Source organism: Neolamprologus multifasciatus, chromosome 14 (assembly GCF_963576455.1).
Source record: "Neolamprologus multifasciatus chromosome 14, fNeoMul1.2, whole genome shotgun sequence".
In the NCBI taxonomy this organism is placed as follows: domain Eukaryota; kingdom Metazoa; phylum Chordata; class Actinopteri; order Cichliformes; family Cichlidae; genus Neolamprologus; species Neolamprologus multifasciatus.
Window position 1 is genome coordinate 5,924,561 of NC_140452.1, and position 26,175 is coordinate 5,950,735.

At 38.0% G+C, this 26,175-nt stretch overlaps 2 protein-coding genes across 6 annotated transcripts in view; one reads left to right on the forward strand and one right to left on the reverse strand.

Moving 5' to 3' along the window:
• Positions 1-92: 92 nt before the first annotated feature.
• Positions 93-19,574, reverse strand: smc4 (structural maintenance of chromosomes 4). 2 transcript variants are annotated; one of them, XM_085184860.1, is made up of 24 exons: positions 19,374-19,574; positions 17,862-18,013; positions 16,680-16,870; positions 15,947-16,138; positions 14,738-14,914; positions 12,545-12,709; positions 12,040-12,167; positions 11,650-11,790; positions 11,000-11,150; positions 9,075-9,239; positions 8,758-8,991; positions 8,471-8,656; positions 8,220-8,381; positions 7,841-8,066; positions 7,638-7,714; positions 6,929-7,081; positions 6,633-6,759; positions 6,173-6,362; positions 4,067-4,211; positions 3,682-3,855; positions 3,230-3,412; positions 1,701-1,933; positions 572-755; positions 93-453 (listed from the first exon to the last, which is right to left on the reverse strand). In XM_085184860.1, the coding sequence occupies exons 2-24, from the start codon at positions 18,001-18,003 to the stop codon at positions 289-291; spliced, it is 3,891 nt and encodes a 1,296-aa protein (XP_085040986.1). In that variant the 5' UTR covers positions 18,004-18,013; positions 19,374-19,574; the 3' UTR covers positions 93-288. The 2 variants fall into 2 exon arrangements, with proteins under 2 accessions (XP_085040986.1, XP_085040988.1); XM_085184862.1 differs by lacking the exons at positions 17,862-18,013; positions 19,374-19,574 and adding an exon at positions 17,608-17,833.
• Positions 19,575-19,953: 379 nt separating this feature from the next.
• Positions 19,954-26,175, forward strand: part of ift80 (intraflagellar transport 80 homolog (Chlamydomonas)) — a 40,692-nt gene continuing 34,470 nt past the window's right edge. Inside the window, exons 1-5 of one of the 4 annotated variants that reach the window (XM_085184868.1) lie at positions 19,954-20,375; positions 20,507-20,565; positions 20,788-21,011; positions 22,817-22,927; positions 23,061-23,129. In XM_085184868.1, coding sequence (XP_085040994.1) covers positions 20,531-20,565; positions 20,788-21,011; positions 22,817-22,927; positions 23,061-23,129 — 439 coding nt within the window. In that variant the 5' untranslated portion in view covers positions 19,954-20,375; positions 20,507-20,530. Of the gene's footprint in view, positions 20,376-20,506; positions 20,566-20,787; positions 21,012-21,349; positions 22,928-23,060; positions 23,130-26,175 lie in introns of those variants that run through there. The other 3 variants (XM_085184866.1, XM_085184865.1, XM_085184867.1) reach the window with 3 other exon arrangements.

A 26,175-nucleotide genomic window follows, 5' to 3' on the forward strand; every position in this document is an offset into this window, starting at 1 on the left:
AAGGGAAAAGCTTGCTCAGGTATTCAAACTCCCTACATCGTCGGCTGAACCAGCAAAACTCCAGTATCACTGTAAAGACATTTAACTACACATTTAATATAAAAAGGATTTAATTTTAATAGTACATCTCAGTTTTTACACACAGACAGCTGCTGTAACAAATGCAAAACATTTGTCAGCACATGAGAAAATTTTCTTTAAAAAAAAAAAAATAGCAGCATTTCATCATAAAGAACACAATATTTACATGATGTGAAAGGTAAAGTAGAGCAAACAGGGTTCTTGGGTTTAGGCAGTGATGGCGTCGTGCTCTTTAAAGACGATGGTCTTTGGGTTGATTCCCACACTCTTGGTGGTGTTGTTAGTTTTGTAGATGCCAATGAGACGATCAGCGATCTCGAACATGTTGTTCCTCAGGGAAATGATGATGAACTGTGCGTTCTTCGTTTGCTCCTGAAAGAAAAATATATTTCCTTTAGTTTTACGCCACCTTGCTGCTTTTTAAAGTAGCACTACTTCTCAAAAGGGTGAATGTTTGAGGCATTAACAGAATCAACCGCTCCATACTCACGTAAATGTAACAGGCCACAATGGAGACGTTCTTGAAATCCAGAGCAGCATCAATCTCGTCCATGAAATAGAGTGGTGTGGGCTTATAGTGGTGTAGCGCAAACACCAGAGCCAAGGAGCTGAGGGTCTTTTCTCCTCCTGACAGGTTAAAGATCTTCTTCCAGCTTTTCTTGGGAGGACGAACACTAAAAAAAAAAAAAGTTTGTTTGTCAAGCAAATGCATCATCACCCAAAAAAAACAAAACAAAAAATACTCATGTTTCGACTGTGTGAGATCGTAGAAAGACGCTGTGTGTAATTCATCATCTCCAGAAATTGAACACACTCCATATTTTAATCTGCCTTCATGCACAGCCTGAACCTGCTCTCAGTGCTCGAGCTCACATTTCAGCAAACAAGAAGCTGATAGCAAACGCTGCTTAACACAGCTGTAACTGTGCTATTTTAAACTTCATGAGTAAAAGTACATCACATGCTTACACCTGACCATGTGCAGGTCAGGGCATTAGTGATGTGTGTTGTTCAGTACTGTTACTTGTTTTACCAACAGTATCCTTCATCAGAGTCCCGTAAATGTTAAGAAGAAGATTCGGGATCAGTTTTAATGATAGAAGAAAACAGACGCAGACACTAAAAGAACAGTTTCACTGCGCTTGGCAGAAAGTTCAGAACATTTTAGGAAGAGGTCAGAGTGACGTAAGAAAAATAAAGCCAGTTCTACAAAATCTGAGGAACATAATTATAATGAAATGAATGAATCTCAGACTTTTAAATGCCAAAAAGATTACAGCATTCCCATAAAGGAGAATAAGAAATTATTTTTATCCCTCTAATGTGAAAGACAAACTGAAGGACAAACTAGATCTCTCAAAGGGTCTGAGAGCTTTTTTTTTGTGTTAAAGTATTTAGATTTTTACAATAAGTCGGCCTGAATATTTGTTTAATTCAAAGCAGGCAGGTTTTAGTTTGGTTTTTAGTTTATTTGGATTGTTGGGATGTAAACAAGGGTTTGGTTTTTCTATCAGATGTCCTCGACATTAATGAAAAAACTGAATTGATTCAAAAGCAAGCGATGAAATCTCTGCACTGATGAACCTCGCAGTGATCACCTACAGTCACTCGTGCTTTACCTGAACATGATGCCCTCAGAGAAGGGGTCCAAACTGTCCACGAGCTCCAGCTCTGCATCACCACCCAGTGTAAGCATCTGGTAGTTTTCCTTCAGCTTGTTTGTGATCATGTTGAATCCAGTCATGAACTCATTGAGGCGCTGTTTGCGCAGGTCCTCGTAGCCACGTTTGAATTTGTCCCTCTCTGTAGTGATCTCATCAAGCTGGGCGACACGCTGCAAGTAAAGCTCCTCCTGAGAACACGAACACGCACACGCACAGGCAGATTGAAATTAAAATTAGGCTGTGAGCTCATTTCCGTTTTGATAAATTCTAAACAGAGCTGTTTAAAATAAAGCTATAAATGGACCAAGAGAGTACCACTAAACATGCTCCACACATTGGCTGAACCAGCATTAGATGAGCCAACAGATCCAGAAAAAACATCAAATAAAAACAGCAGTATTAACTAGAGATGGACCGATCCGATATTACATATCGGTATCGGTCCAATACGGACCCAAATTACTGGATCAGATATCGGCAAGAAATAAAAAATGTAATCCGATCCATTAAATATCCAAAAAGCACCTCACAAAACAGCAGCACTATTAAGCTTGATAAGCTGTTGTTAGAATTTATTTATTATTACTTTCTACACCAGGATCTACGTAGCTGACGGCTGGTAACTGTGCAGGGGCGGATCTAGCAAAGTTTAGCCAGGGGGGCCGATAGGGCATGAACAGGGAAAAGGGGGCACAAAGACATACTTTTCTTTCTTATTCTCATTTAAAATGTCGAGCTTTTAATAAATAATTATCTGACTCTTACACCCAAAGTTTTAATCTGATGTAAAATATATAAAAGTCCATTACTGTATATAGTAACTGTTAAGTCTAATATACCCTAGTAAGCTAGTACTTTTTCCTTTGGGAAGGTACCATCTGTGCAGTCTGCAATTCTGTTGAAGAAAGATGTTGAATCTATTTAATTATTCTTGAAAAATAATTTATTTCTGTGCATTTTCCCCCTGCATCAAATTAAATTTGATTACATCGATTAAGCATCATGAGGTGGATGGTGGGGGGTGGTTCCCTATTTTTGTTTTGCTGGGAGTTTGCAACCCTATTAGCTAGGTTGCTTACTCTTTAAAATACCAGAATAGGGAGGATGGAGCAGGTTTAAGTTTATTAGATTGATCAGTTTTGCTGAACTATGAAATATTTTGGGCGCAGTGTATTTTTTTTTTTTTTTTTTTTTTTTTTTTTTTTTTTTTTTTTTTTTTTTACACACAGGTATAACAGAATAGCTTTAGTGTTGTTATTTATTTAAACTTGAGTATAAACATATACAAAATGCAGCAAGATAGTAAAAAAAAAAAAACGTTTTATTGATTGAAAACACTATATCGGATTCATATCGGTATCGGCAGATATCGGTATCGGACATAAAAAAGTGGTATCGTGCCATCTCTAGTATTAACAACAGTCACTGAGTTTCAGCAACGGCGAGTTGTTAGGTAGCAGGCTGCCTGTCGCGTCTGTGCATACCTTCTTCTTGTACTCTGCGATGGCCCCGAGGTTGGGCTTCATCTGAGCACACTGGGTCTCTAATGTGATCATCTTGTTGATAATGATGTTGGGATCTGAGATTTCATCGAGTTCAGCCGGAGTGAGCACAGGGAGTTCCTCTGCTGGCTTGTCCTCAATGGTATGAAGGGACAGCTTGGAGGCCTGTGGAATAGAAACAATAGTTTTTACTATTTTACACCATCGTCCTGTAGAGCAAACAGAGATACAAATCAAAGGGACTCAGATATGATTAAAGCATTCACAATTAGAAAATGAAAAAAGTATCAATATAAAACAAAGTGTGTCTGTTATCACTGGACTATTTTTGTCCCTTGCTTTAAGTTTGCTGAGTAAATCTTCACTAATGTTATTGTTACAAGAATAAAACTATAGTAGTACATCAATTCACAGCAACACCTTTCCTCTCCCACCTCTTTCTGCCAGTGTTTGATTTTGTTATTGTGTTCGGTGATGGTGGCCTCGATCTGCTCGATGCGGAGCCGGACACCTAGAGACTCCTCCTGCAGAGCGTGCTCCTGCTGCTGCAGCACCTTTATCTCCTTCAGCACCCCCTGATACTGCTCCTGCACATCTGGCAACGCAGCCTGGAAGAAACAGAAAAAACAACTAACATCAGTCCTTCACACGTTCATTTTTTTTCTTACAAAATGCAAGTGGGACAGCAATGTTTTAAAACAACTTGCTAAAATGTAAAATCCTTCTGAGAATAAATCAGTGCAAAAAAATAAAAGAAATCTTTCTCTTTTTTCCCTGTGAAGAAAAATAAAACAACCAAAGTGGATGAAAAGTTCCAACCTCAGCCTCCTGACAGTCTTTCATGATCTCTCCAGCCTCGTCTTCCAGTTTCTTCAGCTGTTCTGTGAGTTCAGCTATTGACTTCTCATTCTCCTCCAGCTCACGCTGCACACAAGCCACACTCTCCTCAAACTTCTTCAGGTTGCTACAGAGGAAACGGCAACAGTCAGAGTTGGTGACAGACACATGATATTAGAAAGATTACTGCTGATGATCAGTAGTGGATCAAAAACATTACAGAATGACTGTAATCACCCTGCCTGCACAGGAGGCCAGCTGTAAATTGATCAATATGTTAGAGCAGCAGCTTCATCCGTCTACACAGGATGCGTTAAGACAACTGAAGTAACGGTCAGCGCCATTCTGGAAGCAATTCAAAGCCTGAAACACAACTGTACGTATGTGCAAATAAATATCAAACAAATCAAATAAATCCTGAAGCACAAAAAAAACTCCCACTAAGTACACAAACTGACACAACCAAAGTAACTTAACATTTTATCCACATTATCTCCCTCCTTATCAGTTTGTCGTCAACAGTATTTAAAAAAACCTAATAATAAAAAATAATTGTGTATTATAGTTATTGTCTGGTAATGAACTACTGTCAGACAAAACACTTGCAACTCGTTTTAAAAGGCAAATGTATATCCCAAGTGTCCTACCTGACTATTCTTTTTGTGCCGTGAGGGTACAAAAAAAAAAAAAGAGGAAAAAAGAACAAAAAAGTGATTTGACACGACTCATAAATACTACTTGTTAAAACAACAGTAATCCCTGCACTGCTGCACTCTGAGGCCGTCAATCACATTAATATGGCGCGTGTGTACAGTCAAATCTCATACTTTGCATATTACAGAGTGAACTTCAAGGTTAGAAACTTGGCTCGGATCTTAGAATAAAATCTACTATGGTTAGATACAGTGCTACCCAAACACAGATTCACTTAAACTGCAGTCACAACGGCTTCTAAAAGATTAAAATCTCTTTCATACACAACGTGTGTAACTGTGGTGGTAGGTTCATTTGTCTAAGTAAATGTTTTTGGCTTTCAGACCTGCTTCCGTGTGTCAGTTCATAAGCTCCCACTTTGTTCGTAATCGACTCAACAGCTTGTCATGCCAGACAAACCACATCACACAAAGACCAAGTGTGTGTTTTTGCTACAGCGCACTGCCAGGCTGTCCTGCCTACATGATCAATCTTAATGTTCCAGCCACAGACACCAAAGACTAGACATCCAACACACTCACCACTGCCACAACACTGATTAATTCAAAGAAACCAATGACAACAACAGGAGACAGGAATTTAGTGACAGAAACCCAATGCTACTTACATGTGATATTAGTATTGAATATTCGTAAAACAAAAAAAAGAACAAAGGAAAAACAAACAGTATAGGGTGTCCCCTCTTTAGATAAAAGGGAGAGATACCTGCTCTTTCATTACAAAATAAACTACTTCTGGAGAAAAAAAAATAAATAAATAAATTCCCAGTCTCTCAGAAGCAGCTGATTCAATACAAAAACTTCCATGAAGCCATGCAAAAAAACAAAACAAAAACACTTTTATACTATGAAAGTTATGCCCTGTAACTTTCATAGTCCATCAGCAAGCATTTTGGTAAAATTTTGGTGGCAGCCTTCAGCCCTCAAAATGTCATGTGGCCATCTGTGGTACTTATGAAGTCATAGAGGCTCAAAAAGTGCCAAAATTTCAACCCATTCCTGTGTATTCTGCACACTCCTAACACTATTTATTATAATAATGTTCCTGTAAAAAAACAACCACCTGATTTTGAGGGGCTCGGGTGGGAGGTACTGAATGACCTTTCAAGGAATCAACCATCTGTCCGGCTGCATGGATAATTCAGAATATTCCTGCATATTGTAATATTACTGAGGGGCATGACACCAGGTACATTTTACTGTACTTTTATGTTCTTTGTATAAGTTAGGTATTTAACCTGTTATGTACGAGCAGAGACTCATACACATGTCAGAATTATAAATAACAGGCTTCACAGTGATTTCACCAGTAGCCACTCGTCTACGATCAGTGGATGCACATGTAAATGAGTTTAAACAAGCATCATTTCCTCACCGGCCAGCTGTCTTTATGGCCACTTGGGCTTTGGTTATGGTAGAGGAACACTCATCTAGCTCCTTGTTAATCTTGTCAAGCTTATCCTGCTGAGCTTTAAGCTTGTGGCTGTTGATGTCTACAATCAGATTGTGGAGCCTTTTCACCTCATTTTCCACCTTCCCAGCCTTACTGGATGCTGCCTCGTAGTCTGATTGAACAAACAGGAACAGCATATAGGAGAAAAAAACAAGACAAAGATATTTGTATTGATAGATTTAGAAGGATTCAAGAATTAAATTCATGTATACACAAAGGCTAATCTGGTTATTAAGAGCAATAATGTGACAAGATTCTTTTAAAACAAAATTACACTACCAAGTGATTATATATATATTTTTTAAACATCTCAAGAGAGTGAACATTACCATATTTAAATGATTAACAACAGTATTTCTCTTTAGTGTTTACAGGACATTACCATGTTTGAAGGCCTCCAGGCTCTTCTCCATCTGTTTCTGTTTGGCCTTGTCTGGGGCAGCTGCCAGCACATTGGCTTCAAGTTCCTTGATCTGAAGTTTCAAGTGAGTCTCTTGGTCAGCTAAACTCTGAAAGAAGCAAGGAAAAAGAAATAATTCAGATTTGCAAATACAAAAAAATGTTTTAATCAGTCAAAACTGTCCTATTTGACGGCTTACTAATAGCAGGGGTTATTAATTACATCAAAAACACAGCCAAATGAGTGTGAGAGAAGCAGAATGAATGAAAATCATGTACAGTCATGCTGTTGGTGTATTTTTCCAAGGTGTTCTTCATGTCCCGGAGCTGTGGCCGCAGGCGCTGGATGTTCTCTTCTAGCTGCAGCTTTCTCTCTTGGCATCCCTGCAGCTTCGACACTTTCTCATTTAGCTTGCTCTCCATGCGGTCAAGCTGCAGAAAACAAATGAAAATCATCATGTCCTATACACAAATGCCTAGCTGTGATTATGTTTTCTACTATCCATCACTCCTGGGAAATGTGTATAAAGTAAAATCTCATGGCAAGAATTATTATTTTAAAAGTTCACATCACTCATGTGGATTAAGGAATAGTTATTCACTCTGAAAGGAGACCTTTCAGAGTGAATAACTAAGAACTCCAAGCTCCTGTCTTGCAGTTGTGGTTTGCAATAAACACTAAACAGACAGTCCGACAGACACAGTAGTCTGGTGACTAAAAATGGACTCAAAGATAATGTTTCACTTTAATGACCAGTTAGTTCGAAACCAAGAGAGAGTTTCACACACTTTTAAATGTTTATTGAATTCTCACATTGCATTTTGTGGTGCCCATTATTATTGATACTTGTGCAACTAGTACTGAAAAGCTTAGGCACCATCTGCTCTCCTAGTCCAGATGTATCTGTGACCATTTGGTTGCAGAGGCAAAGATCATGTATGCGTATGCTATGTTCAATTAAAATACAAGTTGTATTAAACAACTTACCTCCACCTGGGAGACTTCAGTGCCAATAGAAGAGCCCATTCTGCCCTTCATGACTCTTCCTCCTCCAGTCATGGTTCCTGTGAAACATCGGAAAATTATTCAAGCTTTTTAAAAAACTTTAACCAAATGATCTGATTGAGAGGGTCATAAGTATATATATTTTTTAATGCGAGCAAGATAGACAGAAAAGATAAATCACCCACCAGCCATCTCTATTATCTCTCCCTTCAGGGTGACCACTCTCCAGCGTTTGTCTTTTTGGTAGGCTATCCTCGTGGCCTGCTCCAAGTTTTGGGCCACCAGCGTGTCCCTCAGGGCAAAGTAGAAAGCTGGTCGCACACTGTCATTGTTCACTCGCACCATGTCAAAAAGACGAGGGCTGTCGTCTGGGGTGCGAATGGAAGCCATGCTCTTCTCCCATACTTTCATCTGTGCAAAGGAAGTTAAGATGAATGAGAAGGAGCAGCAAGATATGGAGGCCATCTGGAGGCACAATATTTCACAGAAAATATAACTAAAGTCGTTAAGACTTAAAAAATTATATTTCTCCTGACTGAAGTTGTTTAAATCTTTCATATTTACCTTGTCAAGACCAATGAAGGTAGCAACCCCAATGTTCTGTTCTTTTAGGAATGTGACGCATTTCTGAGCCGTGTCAATGGTATCAACTACAATGTTGTCTAGAGCACCACAGCTAGATGAAATGGCCACATCATACTTCTCATCTATGGCTCCCAGATCTCCCTACAGGCATAAATATATTTAGAATCATCAATCAATAGAAACAAGCGAAGGAAAGTTGTTGAGTTCTGCAATTTTTGTATGTTCTTTACCAATCGTCCATAGATGCCGGGGATTCTGCCACTTTTCTTCTGCTGCATGAGGGCATCCAGGACTTTTCCACGACTGCGGTTCGAGGACAGGGAGCTCTTGGCTTCATCTACTTTCTGCCTCAATTCCCTCACCACCTCCCTTGTCTCATTATCAGTCTTCATCAGCTGCTCTAACTCTTCCTCATCCTGCAGAGAAACAGAAGGCAGAAACTCAAAACACATGATGGCTGTAACACAAATTATCCACAAAATGTTATCTAACTGACAGTGCTGATGTTTGGTTCTACCTTCTTTAGCTCCCGTTCTCTTTCAGGTATTTTGACCTCCAGGTCTTTGATGGCGGCACGGCGCTCCCGCAGTGTGTCAGAGGTCGTCTGCCGTGTCTGCTTGGCTGTGTTGAGCTGTGTCAGAGCTGTGTTGTGGCAGCTAAGGTAGATGTCAAGCTCCGACTGACCGAGGTCCATACGAGAACGGGTCTCGTTTACAGCCTTGTTGAGCTCCATGAGCTCCTTTTCTTTTTTCTGGATTATACAAGATTGTTTGTTTTAAAAACAAAACAAAGTTTCAGTGAGCACACAACAAAAACCACGATGTATACACATACCTCTTTGTCCTGCTGCAAGCCGCTGGTCTCTTCCTTCAAACTCTCCATCACATCTTTAAGTTTTTCTTCTTCTTTCACCTTCTGCTGCTCCAGTTCTTCTTTGCGAGCTGTTGCCTCAGAGATGGCCTTTTCACTGCTGGCTGGTATACCACGCACTTCCTCCAGCTGAAAGATGAGCCAGACAGGACAATGTGCAAAAACATATGAGATGTGTCCAACTCCAAAATCTAAGCAACAGTTGCTACATTCCCTCCCTCCGGGTTAACTTGACAACATCAGTAGTACACACTTCTACCACCCACCGAGAAACAGCCGTTTACTTCCTAAATTAGAAAAGATAAAACAAGAGAAGAGTGTGGGAGATAGGAGGTGTAAGTTTGTTGTTTTGGGTTTTTTTGACAGCGACAGTTACAAAGAAACTGTGCTACGCATCCAGACACAGGCCAAAACACACAACTGTAATCAACTATAAACACATATTCAAGACTGAGCAAGCTCTGGTTAAGACTGGCACAACAATCTGCCACTTGGCAGGGCTGAAACAAGCCAAGGAGTGGTGCGTGTGTGTATAGTCTATGTTTTGTAGGGTTAACTGCGGGTGAAATGTGAATGTAGCTGCTGGGAGCGTTACACAAGCCAGGCCATAGTTGACTACCATACAGCAGAACACTGCTCCCCAGAGGTCTGCCTGCCTCTGCCCAGCTCCCCCTCTGACCAAGATGTTTCCAGAGCACAGCCATTGTAGGTGGAGCAGATTGGCTTTTAGAGCAGAGGGAAATGAGAATATTCTGACAGTCATGAGACAACTCTTGGTTACTGTTAAAAAAACTCTTAAGATCGTGTTTAAGCAACAAAAAAAACGCGAGTCTAAGAGACAAGACAACCGCAAACTGTGAAACAGAGCACACACACTATCAACTTGTGCTACTTCACAGCCCCCTAGTGGCTACTTTAAGACAGATAGCCCTTCCGGACTCATATAGGGCTTTATTTTTTTTCTGTGAATAATGTCAGTTAATTTATAAAATACAGAAACTTGACTTAAGTAAGAAGACACACATATATATATAAAAAAAAATTAAAGCAAAGCCCCTATACACTTGGATACAAAATTATCTTTCAGTATCATATGGCATTTGTGCTTAAGACTAAAAATGTGTCAGCAACATTCAAACACTTGTGTACTAAGTTTCAATATAGAAAGTTTTGCTTTGTGTTGCTATGGCTGTCATACATCCTCTGCCAGCAGTCAGACTTCACTTTGTTCTGTTCACACAAATATGTATCATCCTTAAAAGATGACAGAAAAAAAACAACAACATAAAAATAAAAAAAAATATTAAAATATACAAACTAAGGTTAGTTTTATATTTTGCGTTTAGTATGATTGGTAATCACTCTGTAAGCCCAAGTTTAAAACAACACTGCTGACAACTGTAAAACATGAAGCTGTGTGTACTCGGTGGAAAACTTCTCAGCCTACAAATGATTTTAGTAAATGAAACACTGAACAAAAATGCTCAAATGTAGTTTCTGTCATATATTTATTTTAAGTAAGTTGCTGTAAAAGGGTTACAAACATTTTTTCCTCTCTCTGCTTCAAAACAGTAGCCATGGTGTTTATTGACAAGCAAAAGAAAACGTATTTTCAGTGCCCACGTTTCTGTCTTGGCCTTCATACAAATTAAATACAGTAACTAATAGGGTAACCATGCCACTGGTTACTTTGTGTAACCTTGTATTTGCAGATGGATTTGTATACTAAATATCCATTAAATAAAAAAGGGACAAAACTACACCATACTGACAGATTGTGTGTCTGTACCTCTGAATCACATGTGAATGCCCACTGTGATTATCAGAGTGGCTCTAATTACTCTGAAACAATTGTGTAAAAGTTGTCTGCAATTTAAAGTCCAACACACCTTTTCTTTGTCCTTCTCCAGCTGCTTCTGCAGTTTCTTGTTCTTGCTCTTTGAGTGTTTAATCTTCTCACGCACTTCAACATCCTGCAAATCCAGCTGGGTGAACTTCTCCTTCTGGGTTTCAATGTACTTGTTGAGCTTATTTTGTTTCCTGGTGGAGGAATAGCATTTTTACTGGGTACATTCAAGTCCATCTACTGAAATATTATATAAACTGTGAAAATCTGAAAAAAAAAATCTACAAAATATATACATTAAGCACATGTATATATATATAATACAGTATACTTATCATTAATGTTCTTCCAGTTTTCAGTTCCTGCACATTATTTATTTTAGAGATGATTTGTCAGTTTAAAAATTATCTATGGTCACCACCACGAAAATTATGATAATTATTGCATATATAAATTTCAAGCACATACGCTTCTTTGTGTAAACATTTTTTGTGTGTAAATAAATTAGACCCATGTTTGTTACACTTGATACACCTTCCAGATAAGAGATGCTTAAGCAACCAAGAAAAATAAATAAATAATAAAATTAATAAAACAAACAAATACAAAATGTTACTAAGTCATAAAAAAAACTGAGTAATGTGGTAAAAGTTACATTGGTTAACAGAAGGAGAAGAAATGCAAATGCCTCACTTTTCCACATTTTTGAGTTCTTGGTTCATTTTCTCCATCTCTTCTGATAACTTGGCATTTTTCTCAGTGAGCTCCTTTGTGTCCTCCGAGATCTTTTGCTTTTCCTGCTCTTTATCAACCACACGTTTCTGCAGATCATGACTAATGACAAAGAGAAATCAGAGAGAGGGAGAAGGGAAAAAAAGAGGGGAAAAAAAAAAGTCTGATAAAACTTTATCATTTACATGGAAAGCAAAAGACTGATGTTTGACAGCAGAGAAACATGCCCAGCTGTTCTTTTGAGTATTTGAAATGGAGAAGTCTTTTCTGTACAACTGCTGGGTCTGCATTTTTATTTTTATTGATGAAATTTTTCCATGTACAAAACAGAGGTGGTACTGGTGTACTCACGTGTAATACTGACAGAGCTGACACTTGTGTTTGAAGATGTCATTTTCCAGGGTGAGGAACTCCACAGCTTTGTTCTTTTCTCCCTCCAAAGCATTCTTCTCTTTTTCCACCATCTTTACTCTGTTTAGCTTGGGTAAACAAAATATAGCAGTATTTTATGTCTGGTGATAAAACTTAGTTACTTGCATAGTATAAAAAAATTATTCAAATAATAACTTTAAGGAAAAAATAAGAAAAAAAGCTTGTCAACATGGTAACACAGTACAATCAACAGAAAATAATTTTCAATAAAACCCAATTATTAAATCTACTGTATGCTTCATAGTTTCCTGTCAGTGCATCATTTTCATCTCAGGCATGTGTACTGAAAGTACCCCAAAACATATACACACACATAAGAAAGCCTCATGAGACTACTGAATAGATGCTCAACAATTGTAGTCCATACACAGGAAGGAAAGTTGGTTAGCTAAACTGTGTGAGCAGACAGTATTTGAGTTGTCACCTTCTCTCCCCTCTGCTCATTGAGTAGCTCAATGCGGCGAGCCAGAGTTTGGATGGGTTCCTTGAGACGGCAGGAGCCAATAATGTCCTCCAGGTACTCCAGCATGCCCTCATCATGCTCTGTCTGACCTTTAGGCTTCATCATGGCAATCTGCTCCACCTCACCCTAGGCAAAGTCCACAATAGCACATTGGCAAAAATACTGCTTGCACCCATTCACAGAAAGCCAAAATGAAATGGGTAATAATAATTTTAAAAATAATATTATTATTATTTTTTCTTTAAATTATCCACATGTTTAACCATTAGAGTGTAGCCAGCTGAACTTATGGCTCTAAACTTGACTTAACACTAGTTTGCCACACACACACACACACACACACACACACACACACATACAAATCCTGTGCAAAATAATAATAATAATTTTTTAAGTTACAAATCAGGAGTATTTTTTTTTTTTTACTACTTCTACTCAAAGAAGCTGAAAACAAAGAGTGCAATTAAAATTCAACTACTTAACAACTGACTAAAAATAAATAAATAACTAAAATAAAAACAGATGAAATCTGTTAAATGATTAATTTCTGTAATCACATGCTTAACACGCTTCAGAAATACTCGTGCTAAAATAAAAACATTGCCTCACAGCAATCACCGCACATTAAAAGATGCTAAATTTATCATATCCAAATTTAAGGTGGTTGAAAAACAAATGCTGGTCTAAACATGCAAATTCTGACTTCTGGTAACTACACCACAGTTACATTTTCATATTACTGTACATGTACTACTTGGCCCAAAGTTAGGGACGACTCTACAGTATTATATTTGTCAGAACATGTGTTCATTTTTATTTATTTATTTTAAATAGGCTGGCTAGAAAAATATTGCCAGGTAAGAAATTTCAAGTCAAACAAAAATTAGATCTAGTTGTAGTAAAAAAAAAACAACTAAGTCTCAAATTGGGTTTTTATTTATGTCTAGGGGGGGAAAAGCAGCTCATATATTACTTTTTAGGTATGAAAGAAAGGAGAAGCCAGTTAGAGGAAGGAGGGGGAAATCCCACGTCATCCTCTGCTCTGACCAGTGCACAAAATAGACAGCTTTCCCTTTGCCAGAGGCCTGGAAAAGTGACCTTGGAAAACAAACTCAAGCCTCTTCCCATAGTCATGCAGCCATATCACTGACAAGAGACATCCAAGGAGTGTAGAAATGGACATGCACACATAAATACAAAAATGTCGAGCAGAGCAGGTTTAAGTGTTCACCTGAAACTACCCCATTAAAAAAAAAAAACTTAATGGATAAATAAAACTGGGAAAACAATTTTTTTTTTTTTTATCAGCTATTCTGCTTTACTCAGTTGTAATCCTACATGTCTCTGAGTTCATCAGTAACAACAGGTAATAATAATAAGAAGAGAAGTAGAAGTATAACAAGTGAAATGATTTAAAAGTCAGAGCAACACAGAGTTAAATAAAATACAAATAAAAACGTAAAATTATGCAAATAAAATAATAAAAAAATATTCAGGACTGCATTCCATTCACAGTTGAGGTAAATTGAAATAAATACATAAAAAACTAAACAAACAACATGTTGAACCAATAATAAAGCCATGGTAATGAAGGGTGTTTGATCCAGCCACACTGAAGCAGCACTGCTAATATTGGGGTTGGGGTCTATTCTCACACGCCAATATTTACGTGCTGCTAAAGCGTGGCAGGTACATGGGAAAGGGAGGGCGGGGGCTAACCTGTCCCCACTGGTGGGTCAGCCTCAAAGATTCCCCCCACAAGAAAATCTTAGTGACTTATCCAACTACAGCCACTCACATGCCGGTCCAAGTGTGGATAAAACTGTATCTTTTCCTTAAAATCCTAAAGCAGCAAATTATGGTTCGCACCTTTTCCACATTGTTTCAAACCATGATGCGCTGCTATAGTAGTCTAAGGGCTGGCAGAGGGCACATCTATTTTCCAAATCCAGTGCAACAGGTTATTCCCAAAGACAGTCATGGTTTAAGTTATATGAAACACTTTGACTCAAAGTGGACTAAGACATGGGTAGAACAGAGAGCAGGAAATCTTACAAAATGGGATGGTCACAGCAGGGGAAAAAACTAAACTAAAACAAAAAACAAAAAGCAAAGCTAGAACTGGAAGAGGAAATTGCATAAAAAAAAAATTACCTGTAAGATCAGAAATCTGTTGTGGTCTAGGTCAATACCATGGCTTCGCAGTAAGGCACCCACTTCTTTGAATGTGGCTTTCTTGCCATTGATATGGTAGGCTGAGGAATTGTCTTTGTTGGCAGTCCTGGAAACATAGAACTTGCTGTTGGGGATGACTTCGTAGTCATCTCCTTGCTGATGGGGGAGGGGCAGAGGACAGAGAGCAGCTTAGAAGAGAGCAGTTAAGAAGAAATTCAAACAGCTCCACACAGCAAATTGCAATATTTATAACATTTATAACACTAACAAATACATTAGGATGGCTAGGGCAAAAAGCACACTACATTAAAAACAAAATAAGAAAAAAAAGGCTTCTTTAAAAAGTATATAAAGCTGGCCAGAGTAACATGCAAATACACCCTATACATACTGGAGTGTATAGAGTGCAACATATGAAGAGAATTAAAACAGTTTATTAGATAAAATAATGACAGTGAAAATACAGCATAAAACAGAAAATTAAGTACTTTTAGAAGAAAGTCTAAAACTTTAAGTTGTTTATACTGCTTCTGATTTTTTGTTTTTGTTTTAGATAATAGTTTAAAGCTGATATAGCACACAGAATTTGACCATCAGTTTAACAACTTGATTTGAATTTACTTGGAGCTAATGAAGCAAAGAGAAAGCCTCAGACACATTTATGAGTACACAAGGCAAAACACTTTCTCACACCCCCTGTGGCAGATCAAATATAGAAACGTGTTTAATTCTTTGAACTACAGTTCAGTCGATTTTCAGTGTAATCTGTCATCTTATCCACCCAACTGAAGTTCTCTCTCAATACAAAAGCCACTTTTTTTTACTTTTCACAGTACAGTTAAATGAGTAGAGGCTAATTACTGAACTGCAATTAAAAAAAAATATTTAAAAATAGAGGGATCAACTCTAGCACAATATGAACTGACTATGGCATGTGTGGGTGTTAGCTGTAACTTTCATGACTGATTTGAGTCTTCGTTTAGTCACTGTTGTGATCACTATGCAGCAATATTATACAGAGAACAGGAAAAAATATATTTTTTTAATTCAACAAACACCACTATCCTTCAGAAAATATTTCTTCTCATCTTTCTGCATTTGGGCTACCCATTTATTAATTCAGAGTGAGTGCAACATGCATCTGTGTGACAGAGATAGATAGATAGATATATATATACACATATATACCTTATCAATAATCTTTTGAAAGTGCACCTCCACAGTACAGCTTTGCACATCTTTGTGTTGATCAGAGCTGTGAATCAGCACTGAGAGCTTTTTCGATCTGATCTTTTGAGCTCTGTATCCAAACACAAAGAGCATTGAGTCTATCACATTGGACTTCCCACTTCCATTTGGACCAATGATGCAGGAAAAGCGCTAAGAAGAAGGTAGAGAAAATAGAAAAAAATAAATAAAATTAATAATGTAAAAACAGAGTCTATCCTGTAGAGTTAAACAGTAACATTTTATTTCAGCAAGACTGCAAATTTGAATATATTCCATGTGAGTGTAGTTAAAGTTGTTTTTAACATAGATAAATTATTTAGTAACAAAGAAACATAAAAAGGTATGAAGAGAAAGTTTACAGAAACTCACAATTTTCAAGAGAAGTTAGCACCCCACTAGATCACTACCTCTTGTGAGATAGACTCACTAAATCAAAATGGAGGAGCCTGACTTTTTCCACTTTGATTTTATTTAAGGCAATGATGCTAAAATATAGCAGGATAAATTATTCTGTGACATGTTCTCTTTTCTACTACACGAGGCAAAAATCTATGGGTTTATATCATATGAAATTAAACAGGAAAAAAAATAAATTAAGAGTGGGATACACAACAAGTGATGTTAAATCTGTGACACATCAGAAGAGGATTTCCCAGGCAGGGATTACATGTGTAACCATGTTTGGTCGTACCTTGTGAAAAGGCCCCAGAATCTGCTCGCCTGCATATGATTTAAAGTTTCGATTAACTAAATGTGTTATCATCAGGCGAGGGGCGCCCGGTTCATTGGTCATTGCTGGGGGCGGAGGTGGAGGGATGCTACCGACAATCTCCTCCAAACTTCTATTATCAACGGTCTCGGTAGCTTCCCCGTGAGACGAATCTGTGGCACACAAAAAGTACAACTTTTATTCTTCTGTTCGAGTCGTTTCAGGTGGGGGGGGACAGTTGTACGTGGGGGAGGGGTAGAGAGAAGCATACTCGCGCACACACACACACAAAACAAAAACAAACAAAACACACGCACCAAGTTACAAGAGCAGTCAAAGTACGACTCCAGAAAGAAAAGTTGACAGGCGTTATTTTTCTTTGTTCTGCAAACAAGAGCCAACCCCAAAAAAGAAAGAGACCATGGCCGCTTATGAACGAACCCACATTATAATCCAAACGCTCTCCACCAGAAGCGTTTGTACGTACTCAGATGCGCCACATTGTCGATGACAAATAACTAAAGTGGAAATCTCAGCCATCAGCGTCACATTTTCACTCATGCCTGTCTGTGCTCAAACAGAAACAGGAAAACTGGTGTTTTGTGATAATAATGTGTAACGCAGAAACGATTATGTTGCCATCACACAAAGCCACAACGACCTGTCCAAAATCTATTGTGCTCACATAAGCATAAACAAGCTAAGATGTCGATGTTTGTCAATTAAAACCTCGCAGCCAGACACCCAGTGAAGCATTTCAACATATTCTACAAAATACAGACATCACCCACTGCTTATGTGCATCTTATAGGGTTCGCATACAAATCAGTGAATATCAAGCTTACGAGAATTAAGTCAAAGACCGCTCTGATCTACTACACAAAGCACCTCATTTTTCGAAATAAATTACCTCGTCTGCTGAGAAGATTCGAGGAAGAAGTACACTCGGCGTTATCAAAATCATCTCCAAAATCATTTTATTGATGACTGGCACTTTAGTGAAAAATATATCAGCCATTCTAACTCCGTGTTGTTTAAGCAAGAAGAGAAAAAAAGCTTTACAGCTGTGCCAATTGGCCCCTACCAATACAGCAATACACGCAAAGGCTTTGACTGAACAACTTATTTAGATTCACAGACACCAAAACACCCTTTGTTACTTGCCAGTTTTCGGCGGTGCCTCCTCTTGGCCATTGGAGTTGGTTTCTTGAGGGGGTACATCTAGCTCGTCTTCGGAGTCAGACTGCGACCCTTTCCCTCTTGGCTTGACGGAGGCAGTTGAGCTCTTTGCAGTTTTAGATGGCATGACTTGAAATCTGAAGGGGTCATTGGTAAAAAGGGAATATCCATGAGTGGTTTTTGTGCCTGTCAATCTCTCAACTCCACTTTTAGTCGGTTACACGCAGCTTCCCTGTCAGCCTCTAATCATTACCACAGTCAGATCCTATTGACGCCCAGCTAACTGTTAATCGGTATATTTTGCATATCTTAACATTGCTGTTACAACAATGAGTCCAGCATAACACGAGTTACTCCTGCTGAAAACGTTAAAATGAGATAGCACCAATCCGATGACTGCACATAAACATAATCTATTTTAAGTTTAAAATTAAGCATCATTTGTCTTTAAAATAATCTATATTAAAATAATAATCCCATCCTTTCACAGAATAATTCTAGTAGGCATCTATATCACGCATCTTATTTTGCCTCGCGAACCTAGGCGGTAAATAACGCAGCAAAAATAAGGTTAACGTCACAGCAAGTGAAAAACGACTGTTAATGTGCAAATAGCCTAATTATTTTTCCCCTTAGCTCTCTTAGCCTAGCCTGCGTTACACAGCCACTGCTAATGTGGCTGAAGTTTGGCTGAAGTTGGTGGTGAAGACCCAACGTCCTAAATTGATCGAGGTTTCAAACCGACACTAATATTAACTTTCATCCCCACAACGTTTTTGTTGGGGCGGAGGCGTAGACGAGCCAACCTAACTCGCTAGGTAATTGGTACGCACATTCAAACAACTAATGCAACGTTACCCGTGTTAGCATAACGTTATAATTACACTCACGTTTGCCAAATAAGTAACTTGGCAATGGCAGCGCAAACTCTGCCACGCTGTTTTTACTTGCTAACGTTACCGTTAAGTTAGCTGTACTACTACTACTTCTGCTAAGTGATTGGCTAACTATATGAAATGAAATATCGCTGCGACGCTAAAGCTAACATAATAGCTAACTTAAACTATAAAAGGTATGAGTTGCTAGGCTCTATAAAGTCAAATGCAGTGTCGGCATAAATGTAACGCAAATCCTATCCAACGTCAACGTGTTATCTGAAATGAAAGGAGTTGTTAACCCTAGTATTAAAGTTAAACGAGTAAATACATTAGAGCCCGCCGGTTATGAGCTATTTGCAACGCGAGCATTACTTAAACGGAAAGTCGGAAATGTCACTATTAGGAGTGAGTGTCACTTAATATAAGTTAAGACGAAACGTGATTAGGTCTCATTATTTCTGTTAGTATGTGTGATAATGGTCTGCTCGCTTTCAATCAGAAGCTAACGTCAAACCTTAGTTTAATTTGCAGTTACTGTTAAGTCCCTCTTCAAATGTAATACATTTCAGCAAGTAGACGGAACCCAGTCGTTACTTTCCGCTAAAATACTTCCATGTACCTTCCACAGTATAACCACGATCTGTCAAGAGTCTTCCTTTCAGACCACAGTCGCTATTACGCAAAAAATAATCGTCAATCCAAAGTTTGGCAAATATAATCCCAAAAATTTACTCCCGTGTCACTCCGACTCGCTCTCCTTAGTTGACAACTCAAACTTGTAAATGGCGCCTAAACCTCGCTGTCGAACCAAATTCGTTACAAACTGACGCAAGGCACCATGGAACGTTCAAAGGGCAGGGTGGGGGGGGGACGAAATTCAAAAAAGGGGACGAAGCCAACTCCGCCTCACTCCAAACAAACCGCATTCACATGACTATAAAGAACAAACGAAAAGGAATAAAAGCCATGCAATGCTTTTACAGCAAAGTGTAATATTATTAAAGTTTATTCTCATTAAAGGCCTAATGTTGTTCCTACGTCTTCAAACCGTTGTCTGTCGTACGATAAAGGACCTGCCCCGAGCAATAGTTTATACGTGAGGAAATATAGCTCGATAGATCAATTGTTAGTGTTGGTTGATCCCGTTTCTAACGACTTGCATAAATACATTTATTTAACAGATGTCGTTTTTGAACTTAGAAATATTTCGAAATTTCCGTTGTCAAGGAAGTGGAGATGCAACTCTCGCGATAATTTGTTTTTCAAGCTGTTTTTGACCCAGATTAAATGGCTACACAAATGCAGGTTTTATACGTTGGGGCATAAATTGCTGATTGGTGATAGATAAGACTTTTGCGTATTCTAATAGCGCTTCATAGTAGAGTAAATTACACGCACGCTTTGCTGACACTCGCTTAGCACACTCGGCAACGAGAAAACGATGTCCATTTTAAACAAGAGAACAAGTTAACGTTAGCATTCAAGTCACAGACGAGACTCAGGGGATAACTGAGGACTTCCGTTAGCAACAGTAGCAGGTACCGTAGCAACAGCGGACGCTTGTTTGTTTCATCGTTACAGCTAACGGAGAATGCAAACGGCTGCTTTACATAGTTTACGGGTAAGCTGTATACACCCATGCTTCAGGTCTTCTGTACTATTATTTTTTGTGTTGGTTTGACAACAGTGTTATATAGAGAGCTTTAACATAACAGGTACGTTACTGTCTCTGACATTTTTCTGTTCGTTTAGTGATCAACAGAACGAACATCCACCATGAGACTGAAAACGTCGCTCCTAAAGGAATCCAAACATATCCTTTTTGTAGTTATGGAACACATGTAATTCTGTGACACAGTTCCAAAACTTTTAATCATAATTATTAGTGGTGCTATTTGAGGCAGTGGTAATATTTCCCATCACTGTGTTGCTCTAACATCTGTCCATTTTTCAGAAACCCAGTTTATTGCAGAGGTTACCACAAAAAAGGGTTTTAGAATCAGTTCATTACTATAACTCCTTAACAGCTGATCACATAAAGAACTTGTGAGCTGCGTTGGCTGGACCACAGCAGATGAGCTGTACTCGTGCAGTGAGGATCATCAGATTCTCAAGTGGAACCTGCTGACCAGTGAGACCAGTCTGATTGTCAAACTGCCAGAGGAAATTTACCCTACTGACCTACACTGGTTCCCCAAAACTGTTGGTGTGAAGAAACAGGCCCAGGCTGAAATCTTTGTCCTTACCAGCACTGATGGCAAGTCTTTGTATTCTCTAAAATTTGACCAGAATGCTAAAGGGTTTATTTCAGAGTTCACTCATAAAATCAGTGGGAGTGGCTGTTTTTAGTCATATCTATGCATTTATTAGTTAAAGACATTCTCATGAAATAAATAAATTTAATTAAGTTACAGAATTGGCTTTTTTTTTTTTTAGAAGACATAGGCACAATTCAAGAGTTGTTATTTATATTTAAGGGAAATAATCTCTACCAATTTGATACTTGTAGGATCCAGTAGAGTCCATCTGAATTCTTCTTTTTATGAAGCTTTCAGTATAAATCTAAAACTCTAAAACTCATTTTTTGTTTTGTAGGTTTCTAATACCGACCCCTTGGTGACACAATTTGTGTGACGTGAATCTGCCGTACATGTCTCTTCTTTGGCCTGTGTTAGATACAACACACAGAATATGGATGTACTGTTATGGCGAGGCAATGTGTGGTCACAACACTAATGGCAGTGTAGGGTTGCATAAACACACCCACAAACTGAAGCAGCAATTTTCTCTGGCAGACCAGAGACTAGTGAAAAGTGTTACGATCCATTTTGCAACTTTCCTCTGCTTCTTGTCTTGTTACGGTTAAAAATATTAGTATTGCAAAAGTTATTGGTCCTGCAATGGGAATAGAAACAGAGTTTTATTCATTTATTTTGACTTCAATGTTAACTGAAGCACTGAAAGCTTTCTTTTGCTCCAGATTAAAGTTTTTAATCAAAACCAAAACTTTAACCAAAAGTTTTTAAAGAATCCAGATTAAAGTTTTTAATCTGGATTCTTTGTTGGATTTCCTATTAGACTGTATGATATACTTGAAGAGAAAACAGTCCACCTGGGTTTTATTAGTTTTGAAGACTTTACATCTTTGGGATTTCCTAACCTTTTTTGATTAGTTGGCCTTCTTTCCCCTTTACAAGTTTATTTGTGATTTTTTTTTTTTTTTTAATGTATGATGCTTAGCGGTTTCAGCGTTTTAAATTACAAGCACACATGGTATTGGAGTTTGTATAATATTTCATACCTATTAAAACTATTTATATATATCATATTTTTTATATAAGAAATCAGAAAATGAGGCTTTCCAGATAACAGGCAAACAAACAATTAAGCATTTCCAATGTAGAATGTGGCTTTCTAGTGTGCTTTTCTTTTAAGAGAATCATTCAGCTGTACGTGCCTGTTAAACTGACTACCTGCTAGATCAGTTACATCTACTTTTGTTGGGATGTCCAAATTTAGAAATGAGAGAGCACTGCAGCATGCTGATTTGCAGTTTTAGGTCACCAGAAATTACATAGAACATTCAGAATTTTTAATATGCACTGCCACAAAGTATATGGTAGGCTACCGTCTTCAATAACTCTCCATGGCTGATCACCCTTTCGTGTCTACCGCATAGAAAATTGCCCTAATTCACCCGACAGAAGCCTTTTTAGTTTCCCTCATTTGCTTCAAACCAGAAGTTTGTAATTTACTTGATTGGAGAGAATATAAATTTGTCTGTATTTGTGTGTTAGGAGATGGATTGGTAGTTATTGTGTGTTTTGATTAAAATACGTATTTATTTATATATTTTTACTATTTTGTCTTGACCAGTAAAACTTGTTTTCCGTTACACAGTAACTAGAATTCCACAGATTTATGAAACTTTACTGAGTGAATTACAACGCTCAGTTCTGTATTTGAGTTATAAACAACTGAAAACGCCTACATCACCCAGGCCTAGTGTGTGGAATGGCTTTAGACCATCTATGTGGGGTTTTTTTTGTAAATTTGTTGCAGGAAAGTTCCACTTAACCTCAAAGATGGGTCGCATTGAGAAGAGTGTTGAGGCGCACAAAGGAGCTGTTTTGGCTGGAAGATGGAACTATGACGGGACTGCTCTTATCACTGGTAAAGATGACTAGGACTCATTTCCTCTGTTCTCTGACAACTACTCATCTAATCAGCCTTTTTTCTTTTTAAATCAAAATGAGAATCTAATCAAGATGTCTTTAAAGCCTATTCTGGTTGTTTTTCTAATTAGCTGGAGAAGATGGGCAGATTAAAATCTGGTCAAAAAGTGGGATGCTACGCTCGACACTAGCCAGCCAAGGTAAGGCTTAAAACCTTAATTTCACTGAAGCAGAGCTGCAAATGTGTAAAACTGCATACTTTTCATTTATTATTTAAGCACTAACATGTTAATTAGCAAAGCAAAACGCAGATCAAACTGATCGGGAAAACAGTTGCATCTGTAAAATTTTTATAGTTAACAAAATGCCCAACTTTTCCTGATGTGTCTGAATTGGTCCGGCCTCACTTGAAAAAAAGACTTTAATCTCAATCAAATTTTTACCTGAATAACAGATGATAATTAATAAAATTATTTGCATCTGGGAAAAATCTGATTTGTTGGAGGGAAAAAAGCAACACTATACAGTTAGTTCCATATGGTTTTGGGCAATGGCACTTTTTTTTTTTTGCCATTTTGGCTCCATGCACCATCACAGTGGATTCCAAACCAATCAATCAACTTGTGAATCAGTTTAGAGAGCATGGACATTACTAAATGCTGTTTCTTCCCTTGAGATGCACTGCAGACCTTTAGTACTGCCATCTTCAGTCCTGCTTGTTTTTGGGTCACTCTGTGGGTCAAGCATGCTCTGTTGAGCTTAGATCAGGTGACAAACTTGGCCACTGAAGAATATCCTGTTTCGTTGCCTTTAGAAACTCTTGGGTACTGTTTGCAGTATGTTTCAGGTCATTTTTCCTTTGCACTGCAAAGTGCTGTCTAATTAGTTTTGGGTAATTTTGTTTTATCTAAACAGACACTACATCCCTGCACACTTAACACCTCATTGTGGTACTTCTATCAGCAGTCGCATGATCTACAAAGACTAGAGACACAATTGCACTACCAGCCACACATGCCAATGCCATAACACTGCCTCCACCATGTTTGACAAATAATATGGTACATTTTGGATCATAAGCTGTTTCTCTCCTTCTCTGTACTTGACTAGGTCCATCAGCCTGGTAAAAGTTGATTTTGGTGTCATCTGTCCAAAGAATATTTCACAGAACTTTGTTTAGATGTTTTCTAGCAGTCTTATTTAGGCTTCTTGTTCTTGAGTGTAACCAGTGGTTTATACTTTGTTGTAAACCCTCTGTATTTACATTTATAAAAAACGTCTCATGATTTTAGACCTTGACAATGATATGGCAAAATTCTGAGAGTATTGTTGACTTGAAGTTGAACTTATTGTGAAGGACAAGGTTTTTTGTTTATTTGCTTTTTTAACAAATGAAAGAATTTGCAATCTTTTCCTTTAGTTGTCTTCTGTAGTCTTTCAGCTGGCCAGTGCATAACTTTTTTTTAAAAACTTTTTCTTTCTTTTTTTTAAAGAAAATAACAGATTGTTGATTTGCCCAGTATTAAATTTTTGCTATTTGTCAAATAGATTTATTTAGATTTTTCAGTTCAATGATGGCCTCCCTCACATGCATCAACAGCTCTGTGGCCCTTACATGAAGGGTTCAAGTGAGTCCACCTCACTTGAGGTGAGGTGCAAACTATTTAGTTTGCATGATATAATAAGGGAGCAGACCTCACCTGGCTATGTAACTGCTTGTCAGTCAGTTGTCCATTGTCTTTTGACCATCTGAAAATGAGGAATGATATTAAAAAAACTGTAATGCCCAAAGAGTTTATGCAGTAATTTCGTTAAATTTCTCAAGTTCAAGCTATAAGTCTGCAAATTAATCATGTATTATCTTACAAAATACACTGTGGTGGTATACAGAGCTAAAATTACCAAAAAAATATAATTGTTCAAAACCTTATTGACCTAACTGTAGCCCTTCTCAGACATGAGATAGCTGTCATTGCTTGTGTAAACAGTGTTTTAAAGACATAAAGGGATTCCAGCAATATTATTCTGTGTTATGTACAAGATTTGGCAGCAAAATAAGTAATATAAAATATAGTAGTTCAGAATGCGCATTAATGTGTAGAGCTCTTTTATTTTGGAAAAGCTTCTGCATTGATTCTGCTGTCGTTTGATGCTACAAGTATGCACTAATCTCAGAAGAAACAAGTGAAAACAGTAAACTAACTTTTAATCTTAGTCTCTTGCTTCTGTTAGAAATCAAGTTAATTCATCACTGACAAAACTTGTTAAGCTGACATGTCGCAGACTCTGTCCTCATCACATTTGTTAATGTGATTGCAGACTTGTTCCTTGTTGTGAGTGATGCCAACAGATGTGGTCAAACATTTACATACACCCATCATGAGCATGAATGTCATAGTAATTTTGGTCTTTTAATGATTTCTCTGAAGTGTTCTTTTTCCAGGTGGGAGTCATTGTACAACACATGTGTTTATTGACTTAAAACAAAAGAATTGGGGAATTGGTTGCACAAGTTTGAACTAATGATGGATTTTCCCTCATCCATGCAGGGTTAAAAGTATACATTTAGGCTCAAATGTATAAATACACTCACTTACAATCTTTTACTGGTTATAAGTGGTACTGAAGGTTCTGCAATGTCTACAATATTAACTTCTCATTAGTTTTTATGATTTAATACACTTGGTACTTTCTCTCTGCCAACATAAAGATAATTTGTTTAACAGCCCTCATTGCATTGACCATTCCTCAGAATAATGGGAAAGTCTAAGAAAGTAAGTGAAGACTTAAGAAGGATAACTGTATATTTACACAAGTTGGGAAGGTTTCTTGGAGCCATCTCTAAACAACTGCAGAGTCCACGATTATCAGTTCAACCAATCGTGTGGAAATGCAAGTTATTTGGATACATCACCACTTTGCCAAGGTCTGGAAAAAGATCAAAAATCATCCCCCTCAGATGATTGGAAATTGTTCGGGATGTTCAGGAGCAACCTAGGAACCACCAGGGTTCATCCTAACATGAACTCGAAACTGCTAGAACACCAGGGTCTCTGTCCACAGTGAATCAATTTTTGCGTTGCCATGGACTGACAAGTGACAAATAAGAAAAAAGCCCCTGCTCCAAAATCCACATCTTTAAACTCAACAGGAATTTTACAATACGGAAAATTGGTCAGACGAGATGAACAGTGTACGAACAATGTACAAACTGTCAAACATGGTGGTGGTAGCATCATGCTCTGG